Below are 16,854 nucleotides of genomic sequence, written 5' to 3'. Positions count from 1 at the left end.
AGGAGTCTTTATGTTCTGTCTCCCTTCCTGATATTTCCCAACATTTCTTTTCCCTTCCTTTATATTCCCTTTCACTATTATTCATATTCCCCAAATGAATGAGAACATACACTGTTTTTCCTTCTCCGATTGACTTATTTCACTCAGCATTTTTTAGAGCAGTTTTAGGTTTATAGAAAAATTGAAAGTCAAGAGTGCCCATATACATACTTCTCTCCTCAGTTACTTAGAGAGTTTCTCCTATTATTGGCATCTTGCATTTGTGTGGTACATTTGTTACAATTAATAACCAATACTGATACATTATTAATAAAAGCTCATAGTTTAATTTAGCATATATCCTTCATATTGTACAATTCTAATGGGTTTTGACAAATGTATGACATATATCCACTGTTATAGTATCATTCAGTTTTTTTAATGCCCTAAAAGTATCTGTGCATTCCCTATTTGTCCTTCTCTTGCTCTCCTTGAACTCCTGAAAACAACTGATATTTTTTATAAATTTATTTTATATTGGTGTTCAGTTTGCCAACATATAGAATAACACCCAGTGCTCATCCCTTCAAGTGCCCACCTCAGTGCCGGTCACCCAGTCACCCCCGCCCCCCGCCACCTCCCCTTCCACCACCCCTAGTTCACTTCCCAGAGTTAGGAGTCTTTCATGTTCTGTCTCCCTTTCTGATATTTCCCTCTCATTTTTTCTCCTTTCCCCTTTATTCCCTTTCACTATTATTTATATTCCCCAAATGAATGAGACCACATGTTTGTCCTCTGATTGACTTATTTCACTCAGCATAATATATTTTTTTTAACTATCTTCATAGTTTTGCCTTTTCCAGAATGTCATAAAGTTGGAATAATACACTGTGTAACCTTTACGTGCTGCCTTCTTTCACTTGGTATTATGTACTTAAGGTTTCTTCATTTTTGGGGGAGTCTTGATAGGTTATTTCTTTATATTGCTGAGTAACATCCCATTGTATGGATGTACTAGAGTTTATTAATTCACCTGTTCAGAGATATTTGGGTTGCTTCCAAGTTTTGGCAACTATGAATAAAAACGCTTCTATAAAGCTTCTATAACATCTGTGTGCAAGTTTTTGTCTGGACATAAGTTTTCAACTCCTTTGGGTAAATAATGAGTGTGATTACTGGATCATATAGTATGCTTAGCTTTGTAATGAACTGCCAAACTCTTTTCCAAAGTGGCTGTACCATTTTGCATTCCCACCAGGAATGAATGAATCTTGATCCTCAACAGCATTTGATGTTGTCAGTGTGTTTAATTTTAGCCATTCTAGTAGGGGCATAGTGGTATCTCGTTGTTTTAATATTAATTTTAATTTTATTTATTTATTTATTTAATGATTATTGGCTTTAATTTCTTAGAAAATATTCTGAATCTTTTAGCTTTTCTGAATTTCCAAAATATGCTATAATGAGCATACATTGTTTATTTTTTACTTTTAAGTTATAAATTATCTTTATTTTTAATTACACAAAGTATGTATGCTTTCATTATTTTTTAAACATTTATTTATTTATTTTTAATAATAAATTTATTTTTTATTGGTGTTCAATTTGCCAACATGTAGAATAACACCCAGTGCTCATCCTGTCAAGTGCCCCCCTAAGTGCCCGCCACCCAGTCACCCCCACCCCCCGCCCTCCTCTCCTTCCACCACCCCTAGTTCGTTTCCCAGAGTTAGGAGTCTCTCATGTTCTGTCTCCCTTTCTGATATTTCCTACCCATTTCTTCTCCCTTCCCCTCCATTCCCTTTCACTATTATTTATATTCCCCCAAATGAATGAGACCATATAATGTTTGTCCTTCTCCAATTGACTTATTTCACTCAGCATAATACCCTCCAGTTCCATCAACTTTTATTTTTTATTTTTAAATGTTACTTACAGCATAATTAACATACAGTGTTATACTAGTTTTAGGTGTACAATATAGTGATTCAACAATTCTATACATTACTCACTTGACAGATGTACTCAGTCCCTTTCACCATTTACCCATCCTCACATTCACCTCTCCTCTGGTGACTATCAGTTTGTTCTATATAATTTATGTTTTCATTGTTAAAAATGAAAACAATAGGTAGAAAAAGCAAGGAACAAAGTTATTTGTAAGGAATTCTAGTAGATTCCTCTGCTACATTCTGTGTTTCAGTTTCACCATCCACTTAGTGATTCTCTCTACAGTGCTATCCATTCTCCTAATCAGTACATCTATACTTTTTAATCTTAAAAATCAATATGCTGAATTCCAAGATCTTTGATTGATTATTTTAAAAAGATATGTTATGTACTAATTTCTGAGTATGTCAGTTTTACTTATTACTAAATTCTTGTCTGGTGATCTTCAACTGTTTTTCTCAGTTGTAAGCTATTTGTTTTTTCAGTTTAATATCTTAATTTCAAGTTGTTAATATTTAACATTTGGCGATTCATGTTTATGTTTGGGGATTTCCAGCTGGCCTGTCTCAGAGTACCTGTCTGTTAATTGCAAAATTTATCCAACAAAATGAGACAGATGTTGACACACACCCAACCATGGTTGATGCATTGTCTTGGTCATCTAGGCTTTGGGGATTTCCTTTGTCCAGGTGTTTTCCCAGCTACCAGAGTAATTTCCTGCCTTTTCCCCAAGTATAATGGGATTTTCCTGTCTTGTACTTCTTTTGCCTCCTCTTGCTCCAATGCTAGAGGTGAAGCCCGAGGAAGGGATATAAAAAGGTCAGCCATGCCCCTTTAGCATTACAGACATCAAGCCTAAAGCAGAGAATCTGGAGAATAGGTAAAACTTTAACCTTGAAATTCAGCATACAATTTTAGATGACTAGAATGACTTTCCTTATAACTGGAAATCATCAGGGTACTTTTTATTTCTAATTACCAAAAGTAAAAGTAATGTAATATACATGTAATTTGATTCATAGAGAAAGAATTGATCCTTGCATTAGGTCAGAGGAGACAATGCTTTATGTTTAACTAGCTGTTATTGCTGGTTACACAAGCCCGGGTATGCTTCTGCACTTTGTGAGGAGGTAGAAGGTGTTGATTATCTTCTCATATATTTATTTGCCATGTCGATGATTCTCCATATCAGATTTCTCATATTGTGTTTTCCTAGACTGTGCATGCATGTACTGAAAATTTAGGCCTAGGACCATGGTATGAATATTCAGGGTAATCTTCCTTGGGTGTCCAGAGAAAAAATAGAGGGATTATTCTTTGACAGGGGAGACAATTCCTCCAATAAGGAGGATGGAGGAGTGGGTGAGAGCAGATACAGATATGTTTTTATATTCAGTGTCTTGAATTTGTATGAGTTTCCAACTGATTGATTCTGATTTAGTAGGCAAGGTTTTCTGCCCAAAGTAAAGAACTAGATTCTGGAATCAAGGCTGGAAGTTTGGATAGGGTGTACCTATGAAGTGTTAATTAGGTAGAGTGAAAGAGTGAGCTGACTTGAGTAAATGTGTAAAGTTGCTGGGCTCTGCTAACAGTCTAGGTTGGTAATTATTTTAGTGGCACCATTTTGCTCTCCAGGTGATCACCCAAATATGGCTTTTGTTTTGTTTTATAATAATGTTGAGATGGACCAGATAGAATGGAGAAAAAGATTTGAAAGATTTGAGCATACTTAAAAGAAATGTATATTAATGAAGGGCAATAGAATATAAAAGTTAATTAAGAAATAAAATCATAAAGTGGAGGTTTAGAAAGGCAATTGTGGTATTAGTAGATTAGCAGTTTGGGGGAAATTAGTACACAAATACAGTCCGCATATGGTTGGGCAAGTAATTGTGGCTAGGCAGTGGGATGTTTGAATTGGTAAACTTGGAGGATGAGAAAGGATGTGATTGTAGGAGTGCATAACTAAAGTAGAGTGAAGGGAAGTGCAATTGAGATCAGAGGAGGAAATGATTTCAAGAGCATAAGGTGAAGAATTGGTTTTCTAGATGGACGTTGAAGTCCCTCTGATATGAGTGCAGAATTTGCATGCATTTGTTTATGAGAGAATCCAGAGGATCTTCAGTCTTGAGGAATAGGAAAGGTAGATAACTTGTGTCTCAAAGCAGTGTTAGATCCTACACTAAAGTGAATGAACATTAGTCTGGAACAAAATTATTAAAGAAAAATTTCTATCAATAATAAATACTACATGGGCCTAGAAACATTGCTATAACAATATTTAAATAAAATTCAGGACACAAATGCAAATTTATATATAAACATGTTCACTACAGAATATTTTTAACAGAGAAAAACAGCAGCCTTATAAATATTAATAATATTGAAATGGTTAAATGTATTATAGTATGTCACCAAGGTGGAATATTTAGTCACTCAAATTTTTCAGGAAATATTTATAGACTACTATGTGGCACTGCATCAGACTAGAGACACATGCAGCTGAATTAAATGAGCTATATGGTATACAGGACATTTGTTAAAACTGGGAATATTTATTACCAATTGTTTTTTTTTTAATTTTTTATTTATTTACGATAGTCACACAGAGAGAGAGAGAGAGAGAGGCAGAGACACAGGCGGAGGGAGAAGCAGGCTCCATGCACCGGGAGCCCGATGTGGGATTCGATCCCGGGTCTCCAGGATCGCTCCCTGGGCCAAAGGCAGGCGCCAAACCGCTGCGCCACCCAGGGATCCCTTATTACCAATTGTTAATTGAAAATTCCTACATTAGGAAATTAAAGTGTGCCACATGTATAGTTTTATCTTATATAAATCCATGAATAAAGAAAAATCTTAGAGGGTCTTCAATTAAAATGTTCCATTGAAAATCCTTGGATGATGGACTCAAAGCATTAGTCGTATATACAAAATAATATAAATATATTTTCAGTGGATTTTATTTATTAACCTTTAATCATGGTGTGGGCAACACAGCACTTAATATATGTTTGTTGAATAGATGGTGAAGCAATAAATGAATGGTTGAAAGAATCTACAGGATTCTAGCTCCTAATATGCTTGCGTGCCCTCTGGAAGTCAAAGCTGAAGAGGATGAGCTGGAGTGAGGTGTGAGGACTTGAAGTTCTCTAACCACAATCCTAGTCTCTGCCCTGCTGTCTCCCCTCTAAAACCTCTCTCCCACCTCTTTTCTTCTCCCAATTTCATATAGCCTCTCAGGGATACTTTTCACAGAGGGCTTTTGGCATTCAGACAAGGAAAGGTTAAGAGCTTATTGTCACTGTCACTGGCAGTAGAGGAGATCCTAGGGGAGAAGAAAGTCACATGAATAAGTCTATGGTCTCCAAAGATGCTCAGAGAAAGAATAATTTGCCTTGCAGTTCCTCTTCCAGCTTGGTCCCTTGGCCATGGCACACAGTCTGCTGGTTGTGGAAACATTCTGCCGTCCAGGCAGGGGCATAGCTCCAGTCTGTTGTTCCTGATGGCTGTGATGGACTGTTTGGAGTGAGGAGAGATGTAGGTTGGTATTGATCCATGATAGCCTGGTTCCTCTCTAGGCCCTTCTGTTCATGGGCATCAATGGTGGGGTCTCACTGAGTATAGGGATACAGGAGGTGAAAAACACTGAGTTTATTGATGAGAGACATAGGAATTATGATGGATTGTTTTCACCATTTGGTAACACTTTAGAGGCTGTATTTGGAATTCTCCATCCCCTGAGAGCAGAGGCAGAGAGGACAGACCGAACTGTTTCTCTAGACACCCTGTGGCATAGTGGAAATACTAGTGGAAGGAGAGGCAAGAGACCTCTTGACTCATTTCCTCTGTGAACTTGGGAAAATTGCCTTTCCTTCTGTGCCCTTGGTAAAACATTCTATGAGAAGATGATTCTAAAGCAAGAGATTGATAAATCTTTTTTGTAAAGAGCAAGCGTAAAAGTCTTAAACTTCAAACATGGTCTCCATCACAACTACTCTGTCCCATAAAAGCAGCCCTAGACAATATGTAAATGTGGGGAATGGCTGTATGTCAATAAAATCTTATTTACAAAAGTAGGTGGTGGGCAAGATTTGGCCCACAGGCTGCAATTTGATGACCTCTGGTATAAAGTGCCAACCAGAATTGATGTTTTATATCTCTGACATATATTTGGGTAAATCAAGAGTGGAATTGATGAAACAGGAGTATTGTCCTATGAGTTGCATTTCTATGAAAGTCCTGTCTTCTGGCAGTGGTAAGGGGACTATAAGCCTGGAGACAGGGGTAAGAATGGAGTAGCCTCTGGAAGCTCCACCTCCTTGAAGAAACTTATGTGATGAGAGGAGAATCAGTGTACTGAATGAAGATTGGCAAATTTATGACATAGATAAGTCATAACTTATTTCTGTGAATGAGTTTGTTTGGTTAATAATGGTGTGTGAATTGGGTGAGTATATATGTGAAGAAAAGTTTAAAAGTGTGTGTGTGAATGTATTCACAGTAAAAACCTATTTGTATGACTAGTGAAAATGTGTGTTAGTGTGTTAATCTTCATCAAAATTTGTATAAGTGAATATGTGTGTGGTGGCTGTATAAATAAATGTGTATGTTAAAATGCACCTGAATGGAAGATTGTGTGTCTGTATGTGGATTTGTAGCAGGCAGAACTGGATTTTTTTTTCTTCAGAACTGGAATTGAACCCAAGTAGGTTTGGCTCTAAACCCCTATTATTTTTTCTTTATCACATTGTCCTGCATATCTTAGATATTATGGAATAAGTAGGAGAATTAGAAGAGACTGGAGAGGAAGCCAAAGAAAAGTGGCTTAGGTAGTCAAAACAACAAAATGGAAGTTTTTAAAGCTAATGGAAGCTTTGATTCCAATCTTGGATTCAAATATCAGCTTATCTACTAACAAGTTGTTTGATTTTGGACAATTTCTTGTCTGAGAGTCAATTTCTTCATGCATGAACTGGTGATACATTCAGTTTCATAGGTTTGCTGTGATAAGTAGAAGTAATATATCTAACAGTAGGTATTTTATGATTGCTATTATCACATAAAAATATTAACAGAAATTGGAAATTCCTAATAATAACAACAAATTAAAAGTAACCTTAGATTTGGCAACTGTTTATGTAATAGATTATTTTAGAGAAGGCAGCCTTAGCAGCATATTAGGGTGATAAGTAAAGTGGCTTTGGCAAAGATTAGGGGGTGGTAAGAGAATAGAAAGAGAGAGCACATGCTTTTTTCTGTGAAACTGAGGTGAAGGGGGAAGAGACAGCTGAACATATTTTCATATGAAGGAGAGGAGCCAACAGAAAGGGAGAATTTGAAGTTACTGGAGTGACAGATTTGTGGGGAGAAGTACTTAAAGAGAAGGTTGTGGTCCAGTGTACAGATGGACAGCTGAACTCTGAATAGGAGGCAAAGGTGATTCAAATATAAATAAATTTGTGGATGGCAGACTGAGGGTGGGAAAGTTAAAGGAATGAAAAGAAATAGATGTTTTTATTGCTTTTCTCCTTGAACCAGGAGTCAGGAAAACATGATCATCTGATGAAGGGGGGCCAAGGTGGAGTAGGGCAGATATGAAGTGATCCTAAGGATGCTATGGGTAGCCACATTCTAGCTCTACCATTTACTAACCAGTGGCCTTGGGTGGCGGCACTATTGAAACTCTCTAAGCTCTATTTTCTCCTCTATCAGTAAAATGGGAGAAATGGCTGTAGTTATCTTAATGACCACAGTGTGAGATAACATACATGCAGCCTTTAGCACACAGACCCTCCTAATTGATCCGCCTCCATTTTCCAACCTGTCTCCTTCCTTTGCACCCACTTTATACAATGCTGCTGGAGAGAGCTACCTAAAATATTAACTTCATCATGCCATTCATCACAAATCCTTCAGTGGCTTTTACTGCTTCAACATAAATTCTAACTTCCTTATACTGGCACTCAAAGTCCTCAGTGATTTGGCCCCCACCTCACTGCATGACATTATTTTCTTGTATTTGGTACCATGCCTTGTTTGCTACGGTAATTGCGAATCATTGTAATTTCCTTCTAAACTCTTATGTTCTTTGGGATCTCTGTGACTTTGTTCATGTTATTCCCTCCTCAGATGACTTTGAAAAAACATTACTTCTTCAAGATTCCACTTAGGGTCTCATCTTTATAAAACCTTTTCCAAACTCCTGGGAAGCTCTCCATGTTTCCACAGCTCCTTGTGTTTAATATTTCCTTTACATTATCCATATCGTTTAGGTATTTTACTTAATTGTCTTCCCCAAGTAGGTCCTCCAGGAGCCATGGTAGGTGCTCGGTGAGACTTGATAAATTATAGTCAGTTCAGTGACCAGTTTCTTTTTGAGATGCATATCACATTCTGATGGTCAAAGTGGAAATTGCAGGATTTGTTTTTCACAGCTCTTAACTGTTTATAACAACCTGAGATTAAGATCTATGGCATTCTAGAACTGGAATAATTCTCTTAAAGGTCAGCTAATCCAACTTCTTTGCAACATTATATTTAAAGCAATAAAAGAGAGACCCATAGCAGGGCAATAATTTTACTGAGATCACATAGTGAATAAAATGTCAAAATCTTAACCCATGTTTCCTGACTTTCTGTCTAGGATTCTTTGCACTGCTCATCCAGTGAAAAATGATCTATTCCTATCTCCCCTACTTCAACTCTATTCACCTTTTTTGGCAAAAGAGAAGAGGTGACTGCAAATCTTTTTTTTAATTAGATAAAATCTTTAAAAGATTATTATTATTTTTTTAAATTTTTATTTATTCATGATAGGCACACAGTGAGAGAGAGAGAGAGAGAGAGAGAGAGAGAGAGAGAGAGAGAGAGAGAGGCAGAGACACAGGCAGAGGGAGAAGCAGGCTCCATGCACTGGGAGCCTGACGTGGGATTCGATCCCGGGTCTCCAGGATCGCACCCTGGGCCAAAGGCAGGCGCCAAACCACTGCACCACCCAGGGATCCCTTTAAAAGATTATTAATCTACTTATGAGAGACAGAGGGAGAAAGGCAGAGACATAGGCAGAGGGAGAAGCAGGCTTCCAGCAAGGGAGCCTGATGTGGACTTGATCCTAGGACCCCGGGATCATAACCTGAGCCAAAGGCAGAGGCTTAACCACTAAGCCACCCTGGTGCCCTGCAAATCTTATACACCAACACCCAGTGACTTGTCTTGGGTATGGCAACCCTCAACCACACTAGTATCAGCCACTCATTCTTCATTCTGCTGGGCATCCCTGGCCTGGAAGACCAGCACACATGGATTTCTCTTCCTTTCTTTATTTCCTACCTGGTTGCTGTCCTTGGGAATATCCTCCTTGTCTTCATCATCATCACTGAACGCAGTCTCCATGAACCTATGTACCTCTTCCTCTGCATGCTAGCTGTGGCCGACCTCATCCTGTCCACTACCACTGTGCCCAAAGCACTGGCCATATTCTGGTTCCATGCAGGGGAGATCTCTCTTGATGGCTGTGTTACTCAAATCTTTTTCATCCACGCCACATTCATTGCTGAATCAGGGATTCTGCTGGCCATGGCATTTGACCGCTATGTGGCCATCTGTGACCCATTGCGCTATACTATGGTGCTCAGTCATACAGTAATCATAAGGGTTGGCTTGGCTGTGGTTCTGAGAAGCTTCTCTGTGATACTCCCAGATGTGTTCCTGGTGAAGAGACTGTCTTTCTGCCATAGCAATGTGCTACCACATACTTACTGCGAGCACATGGCTGTTGCCAAGTTTGCTTGTGCTGATATTCGTGTCAATGTCTGGTACGGCTTGTCTGTTCTCCTCTCTACTGTAGTGGTAGATGCCTTGCTCATCTTGGTTTCCTACACCCTCATCCTCAATGCAGTCTTCCACCTCCCTTCCCGAGGAGCCCGGCAAAAGGCCCTGGGCACATGTGGCTCCCACCTTGGGGTCATTTCCATGTTCTACTTGCCTGGCATTTTTACAATAATTACCCAGAGGTTTGGGCAACATGTTCCTCTCCACACTCACATTCTGCTGGCCAATATCTGCATGTTAGCTCCTCCCATGCTGAACCCTATCATTTATGGGGTCAAGACCAAACAGATTCGAGAGCGTGTGGTCAGTACTTTTCACAGTGGAACCATGCTGAGTCTATGTGACTGATAAGGTGGTATGTTTACCGTTATAGGGTCTGTGACTACTACGGACTACGGTCCGTAGACTACTACGGACTGTGAACAAAGTGATATATTATGACTTTAAAAGATAGATTGCTATGTTGCCTTAAGAACGGTAGTGTTTGGAAAAGAGCATGAGCTTTTTTGAATATCACACCAAAAGTATAAGCAATAAAAACAAAATATACACGTGGGTCTACATCAAACTAAAAAGCTTCTGCACACCAGAGGAAGCAATCAACAAAACTAGCAGACAACATATGGAATGGGAGAAAATATTTGTAAATCATGCATCTGACAAGGGATTAATATTCAGAATATATAAGGAACCCACACAATTCAATAACAAAACTCAATGGCAAAAGAATAACCCGATTAAAATATGGGCAAATGACCTGAAAAGACATTTTTTTCCATAGAAGACATACAAATGGCCAATAGGTACATGAAAAAATTCTCAACATCACTAATTATCAGAGAAATGCAAATTAAAATCACAATGAGATCACCCCATGCCTTTTAGCATGGCTGCTATAAAAAAGACAAGAGATAACATGTGTTGGTGAGGAAGGATGTGGAGAAAAGGAACCCTTTCCACTGTTGGTGAGAACGTAAATTGGTAGAGCCGTTAAGGAAAACATCATGGGGTTCTTCAAGAAATGAAAACTAGAACTGCTATATAACCCAGAAATTCCACTTCTGCATGGAATATATATGAAGGAAATGAAATCACTCAAAGAGATAATTGCACTCCCTCATGTTCATCAGAGCATTATTTACTATAGCCAAGACATGGAAACAACCTATTTGTCCACAAAGAAAATGGTAAAGAAAATGTGATACACACACACACACACACACACACACACACACACACACACAATGGAATACTATTCAGTCACAAAAGGAAATTTGTACCATTTATGACAACATGGATGAATCTTGAGGGCATTTTGTTGAGTAAAATAAGTCAGAAAAAGACAAATATTGTATGATCTCACTTATATATGGAATCTAAAAGTAAACCAAACTCATAGAACAGATTGATGTTTGCCAGAGGTGAGTAGTGGGGTATGGGAGAAATTGGTGAAGGAAGTAAAAGTGTACAACTTCCAGGTGTAAGAGAAATAAGTTCTGGGAATATAATGTACATGCATGGTGACTACTATAGTCAATAATGTATTGTATGTTTGAAGGCCTCTAAGAGAGTAGATCTTAAAGTTAACACATGCAGAAATATTTAACTATGTAAAGTGGTTGTATGAGTTAACTAACCTTAACTGTGGTAATCATTTTGCAATATAGATGTATTAAATCATTATGTTGTATACCTTAAACTTATAAAATGTTGTATATCAATTATATCTTAATAAAGCTGGAAAAAATGGTACATATATACAGTGGAATATTATTAAACTAATAAAAAGGAGAAAATTCTGTCATTTGTAACAAGGATGAACCTAAAGGATGTTATACTAAATGAAATAAGACAGACACAGAAAAAGAAATACTATATGATCATTTATATGTGTAATGTAAAAAAGACAGACTTACAGAAAGCAGAGAGTAGAATGGTGGTTTGCCAGGGGCACAGGGACTGGGGTGGGGAGGGGATAGGTGTTGGCTGAAGATTACACACTTTCAGTTATGAATTCGGAGATCTAATGTACAATATGATGACTATAGTTAATTCATTATTGTATACTTGCTGAGAATTGATATTAAGTGTTCTTACTACACATACACAAAAGATAACTATGTGAGAATCTGTCAATCAGGCTGAATGTGGTAATTATTTCACAAAATATACATATATATTGTAAACCTTAGATGTACACAGTTTTACTGTCAATTGCACCACAATGATGCTGGAAAAAAATTAGAATATGTAGTTTTGTAAAAAGGGAGGGGTACAATAATTTCTAAATTCCTTGATTATTCCTTTATCATACGGCTGTGATAGAACTAAAAAATATAAACAGGATCTTGAATATGTATGATAGTAAACAGTAGATAAGTTTTTAACTTCTGCCTTAGCTTCTTTATCTTTAAATATTTGGTGTGAAATCTCTACTATTTAATTCCTTTCAATGGGGCCTAAGGGGATGGCAGCATATCATTTTGTAGTGGACATCCCCAAGTACTGTGGTAATCTGATATGACAAAGTATTTCGATTTTGAGAAATGAGAATATTTAAATTCATATCATTATTGTAGTTTTCTCCTACCAGTATATAGATAAAGGGAACAAACCATCTTTATACTGGCCAAGTCAGAGACCTAGAAGCAGAAAAGTGGATTTTAAAATTTACCCTTAAAAAATTTCTCTGTGAACTTGACATACAGAATCATGCCATTCCCCAGTACACCCCTATTTACATAGGACTAAGTGCTCCTTTTCTTCCTTCATTTTATCAACTAAGACATCATTGACTTAGCCAACTTACATTGATTTATCTCTGTAATACTGTCATCTTTACTGAGGATTCTGTTCTTTTTATCCTTCCTTCAAAGTAACTTCATTCTGTCCAGTGTTAAGAAAGACCTGTATTTATTCTTAAAAATAATTCTATCAATAAACTTCAAGGTCACTGATCTTTGTTTTTTTTTTAATAAATTAATTTTTATTGGTGTTCAATTTACCAACATACAGAAAAACACCCAGTGCTCATCCCGTCAAGTGCCCCCCTCAGTGCCCGTCACCCATCCCTCCCACCCCCCCGCCCTCCTCCCCTTCCACCACCCCTAGTTCGTTTCCCAGAGTTAGGAGTCTTTATGTTCTGTCTCCCTTCCTGATATTTCCCACACATTTCTTCTCCCTTCCTTTATATTCCCTTTCACTATTATTTATATTCCCCAAATTAATGAGAACATACACTGTTTGTCCTTCTCCAATTGACTTACTTCACTCAGCATAATACCCTCCAGTTCCATCCACGTTGAAGCAAATGGTGGGTATTTGTCGTTTCTAATGGCTGAGTAATATTCCATTGTATACATAAACCACATCTTCTTTATCCATTCATCTTTCGATGGACACCGAGGCTCCTTCCACAGTTTGGCTATTGTGGACATTGCTGCTAGAAACATCGGGGTGCAGGTGTCCCGGCGTTTCATTGCATCTGAATCTTTGGGGTAAATCCCCAACAGTGCAATTGCTGGGTCGTAGGGCACGCCTACCCTTAACTCTTTGAGGAACCTCCACACAGTTTTCCTGAGTGGCTGCACAAGTTCACATTCCCACCAACAGTGTAAGAGGGTTCCCTTTTCTCCGCATCCTCTCCAACATTTGTGGTTTCCTGCCTTGTTAATTTTCCCCATTCTCACTGGTGTGAGGTGGTATCTCATTGTGGTTTTGATTTGTATTTCCCTGATGGCCAGTGATGCAGAGTATTTTCTCATGTGCATGTTGGCCATGTCCATGTCTTCCTCTGTGAGATTTCTCTTCATGTCTGTTGCCCATTTCATGATTGGATTGTTTGTTCCTTTGGTGTTGAGTTTAAGAAGTTCTTTACAGATTTTGGAAACTAGCCCTTTATCTGATATGTCAGATATTCTTGCAAATATCTTCTCTCATTCTGTAGGTTGTCTTTTAGTTTTGTTGACTGTATCCTTTGCTGTGCAAAAGCTTCTTATCTTGATGAAGTCCCAATAGTTCATTTTTGCTTTTGTTTCTTTTGCCTTTGTGGATGAATCTTGCAAGAAGTTACTGTGGCCGAGTTCAAAAAGGGTGTTGCCTGTGTTCTCCTCTAGGATTTTGATGGAATCTTGTCTCACATTTAGATCTTTCATCCATTTTGAGTTTATCTTTGTGTATGGTGAAAGAGAGTGGTCCAGTTTCATTCTTCTGCATGTGGATGTCCAATTTTCCCAACACCATTTATTGAAGAGACTGTCTTTCTTCCAATGGATTGTCTTTCCTCCTTTATCAAATATTAGTTGACCATACAGTTCAGGGTCCACTTCTGGATTCTCTAATCTGTTCCATTGATCTATGTGTCTGTTTTTGTGCCGGTACCACAGTGTCTTGAAGACCACAGCTTTGTAGTACAACCTGAAATCTGGCATTGTGATGCCCCCAGCTATGGTTTTCTTTTTTAAAATTCCCCTGGCTATTTGGGGTCTTTTCTGATTCCACACAAATCTTAAAATAATTTGTTCTAACTCTCTGAAGAAAGTCCATGGTATTTTGATAGGGATTGCATTAAACGTGTAATTTGCCCTGGGTAACATTGACATTTTCACAATATTATTTCTGCCAATCCATGAGCATGGAATATTTTTACATCTCTTTGTGTCTTCCTCAGTTTCTTTCAGAAGTGTTCTGTAGTTTTTAGGGTATAGATGCTTTACCTCTTTGGTTAGGTTTATTCCTAGGTATCTTATGCTTTTGGGTGCAATTGTAAATGGGATTGACTCCTTAATTTCTCTTTCTTCAGTCTCATTGTTAGTGTATAGAAATGCCACTGATTTCTGGGCATTGATTTTGTATCCTGCCACGCTACCAAATTGCTGTATGAGTTTAGCAATCTTGGGGTGGAGGCTTTTGGGTTTTCTATGTAGAGTATCATGTCATCGGCGAAGAGGGAGAGTTTGACTTCTTCTTTGCCAATTTGAATGCCTTTAATGTCTTTTTGTTGTCTGATTGCTGAGGCGAGGACTTCCAGTACTACGTTGAACAGCAGTGGTGAGAGTGGACATCCCTGTCTTGTTCCTGATCTTAGGGGAAAGGCTCCCAGTGCTTCCCCATTGAGAATGATATTTGCTGTGGGCTTTTCATAGATGGCTTTTAAGATGTTGAGGAATGTTCCCTCTATCCCTACACTCTGAAGAGTTTTGATCAGGAATGGATGCTGTATTTTGTCAAATGCTTTCTCTGCATCTAATGAGAGTATCATATGGTTCTTGGTTTTTCTCTTGCTGATATGATGAATCATATTGATGGTTTTATGACTGTTGAACCAGCCTTGTGTCCCAGGGATAAATCCTACTTGGTCATGGTGAATAATTTTCTTAATGTACTGTTGGATCCTATTGGCTAGTATCTTGTTGAGAATTTTTGCATCCATGTTCAACAGGGATATTGGCCTGTAATTCTCCTTTTTGGTGGGGTCTTTGTCTGGTTTCGGAATTAAGGTGATGCTGGCCTCATAGAACGAATTTGGAAGTACTCCATCTCTTTCTATCTTTCCAAACAGCTTTAGTAGAATAGGTGTGATTTCTTCTTTAAACGTTTGATAGAATTCCCCTGGGAAGCCATCTGGCCCTGGACTCTTGTGTCTTGGGAGGTTTTTGATGACTGCTTCAATTTCCTCCCTGGTATTTGGCCTGTTCAGGTTTTCTATTTCTTCCTGCTTCAGTTTTGGTAGTTTGTGGCTTTCCAGGAATGCGTCCATTTCTTCTAGATTTCCTAATTTATTGGTGTACAGCTGTTCATAATATGTTTTAAAATCGTTTGTATTTCCTTGGTGTTGGTAGTGATCTCTCCTTTCTCATTCATGATTTTATTAATTTTAGTCCTCTCTCTCTTCTTTTTAATAAGGTTGGCTAATGGTTTATCTATCTTATTAATTCTTTCAAAGAACCAACTCCTGGTTCTGTTGATCTGTTCCACAGTTCTTTTGGTCTCGATTTCATTTATTTCTGCTCGAATTTAATTAACTCTCTTCTTCTGCTGGGGGTGGGGTCTATTTGCTGCTTTTTCTCTAGTTCCTTTATGTGTAAGGTGAGCTTTTGTATTTGAGTTCTTTCCAGTTTTTGAATGGATGCTTGTGTTGCAATGTATTTCCCCCTCAGGACTGCTTTTGCTGCATCCCAAAGATTTTGAACGGTTGTATCTTCATTCTCATTAGTTTCCATGAATCTTTTTAATTCTTCCTTAATTTCCTGGTTGACCTTTTCATCTTTTAGCAGGATGGTCCTTAACCTCCACGTGTTTGTGGTCCTTCCAAACTTCTTGTTGTGATTAAGTTCTAATTTCAAGGCATTATGGTCTGAGAATATACAGGGACTATCCCAATCTTTTGGTATCAGTTCAGACCCGATTTGTGACCCAGTATGTGGTGTATTCTGGAAAAAGTTCCATGTGCACTTGAGAAGAATGTGTATTCAGTTGAGTTTGGATGTAAAGTTCTGTAGATATCTGTGAAATCCATCTGGTCCAGGGTACTTTTTAAAGCTCTCATTTCTTTGGAGATGTTGTGCTTAGAATCCCTGTCAATTGTAGAAAGCACGACATTGAAGTCACCAAGTATAAGTGTATTATTATCAAAGCATGTCTTAATTTGGTTATTAATTGATTGATATACTTGGCAGCTCCCACATTTGGGGCATATATATTGATGATTGTTAAGTCCTCTTGTTGGATAGATCCTTTAAGTATGATATAGTGTCCCTCTTCATCTCTCACTACAGTCTTTGGGATAAACTTTAGTTTACCTGATATAAGGATGGCTACCCCTGCTTTTCTTTGAGGACCATTTGAATGGTCCATGGTTCTCCAACCTTTTATTTTCAGGCTGTAGGTGTCCTTCTGTCTAAAATGAATCTCTTGTAGACAGCAAATAGATGGGTCCTGCTTTTTTATCCAGTCTGACACCCTCACCTTTTGATGGGGTCATCAAGCCCATTCAAGTTCAGAGTTCATATTGAAATATATGAGTTTAGTGTCATCATGATACCTATTCAGTCCCTGTTTTTGTGGATTGTTCCATTGGACTTTCTCTTTCTATTA

General features: G+C 38.1%; 1 protein-coding gene across 1 annotated transcript; it reads left to right on the top strand.

Moving 5' to 3' along the window:
• The first annotated feature begins 9,147 nt into the window (after window positions 1-9,147).
• Window positions 9,148-10,107, top strand: LOC112928744 (olfactory receptor 52B4-like). The gene has a single exon (XM_026010623.2). The coding sequence runs from the start codon at window positions 9,148-9,150 to the stop codon at window positions 10,105-10,107; it is 960 nt and encodes a 319-aa protein (XP_025866408.1).
• Window positions 10,108-16,854: the final 6,747 nt, after the last annotated feature.

Source organism: Vulpes vulpes, chromosome 11, assembly GCF_048418805.1.
Source record: "Vulpes vulpes isolate BD-2025 chromosome 11, VulVul3, whole genome shotgun sequence".
Classification (NCBI taxonomy): Eukaryota; Metazoa; Chordata; class Mammalia; order Carnivora; family Canidae; genus Vulpes; species Vulpes vulpes.
The sequence above is the reverse complement of the archived record's forward strand: the minus strand, read 5'-3'. Positions and strand labels throughout refer to the sequence as shown.

Excerpts from the sequence above, each read along its gene's own strand:
- LOC112928744 (XM_026010623.2), top strand. The coding sequence starts at position 9,148 with ATGGCAACCCTCAACCACACTAGTATCAGCCACTCATTCTTCATTCTG.